General features: G+C 67.0%; 1 protein-coding gene across 1 annotated transcript in view; it reads right to left on the bottom strand.

Annotated features, from left to right (window-relative positions):
* Positions 1-636, bottom strand: part of DLGAP3 (discs, large (Drosophila) homolog-associated protein 3) — a gene marked incomplete at both ends in the record, with an annotated part of 4509 nt that overhangs the window by 1172 nt on the left and 2701 nt on the right. Inside the window, one exon of the mRNA XM_010146351.1 lies at positions 34-458. Coding sequence (XP_010144653.1) covers positions 34-458 — 425 coding nt within the window. The remainder of the gene's footprint in view (positions 1-33; positions 459-636) is intronic.

Genomic DNA, 636 nt, shown 5'->3' with positions numbered 1-636 from the left:
TGGCTACCTGCCCCTAGTCCCTCCCCAACTCACTCTCCTCCGGCAGGTCGTAGTCCTCGGCCTCCCTCTCCATCTGCTGGCACCAGCCCTCCATCTTCTCGACCTCCGCCTGCAGCAGTTTGATGAACCACTCGCCATCACGGTGGCAGGGGGAGGTGCGGCCGGAGTCGGGGAGGCTGCGGGAGCCCCGTTCCATCCAGGCATCCCGCCGGGGCACCTCCACAGTGTCATACTGCAACTGGTAGTCCTCCCGGTAGGCCCACTGCCCCTGCGTGTGCACCGTCTTGTACACCGCGTACTGCCGGCCGGTCTCAGGCTCCGAGGAGTGCCGCTGGAAGGGCCGCCCAAACTGCAGGGCTTTGTCCTCGGTGGCTACGGCCAGGCTGGTGAAGCCCTCCAGCTCCAGGTCCGCCTGCACACCCGCTGTCACACTGTTGGAGCGCTTGAAGCGTGCTCGCCTGTGGAGAGCGAGAGCGCATGGGGACCCTGGCAGCCAGCGAGGACAGCCAGGGTGCCCTGTCCCCACCTCAGTACCAGGGTGGGCACGGGCAGGGTGAGGGATGCCTGCAGGCACGACAGGGCTGGGGACACCAGTCTGGATCTGGGAGCATTCAGGGTCGTGGGGACAGCCCTGAG

The sequence above is a fragment of the Buceros rhinoceros genome, unplaced genomic scaffold (genome assembly GCF_000710305.1).
Source record: "Buceros rhinoceros silvestris isolate BGI_N320 unplaced genomic scaffold, ASM71030v1 scaffold29542, whole genome shotgun sequence".
Lineage (NCBI taxonomy): Eukaryota > Metazoa > Chordata > Aves > Bucerotiformes > Bucerotidae > Buceros > Buceros rhinoceros.
This window is presented reverse-complemented; position numbering and strand designations above follow the sequence as displayed.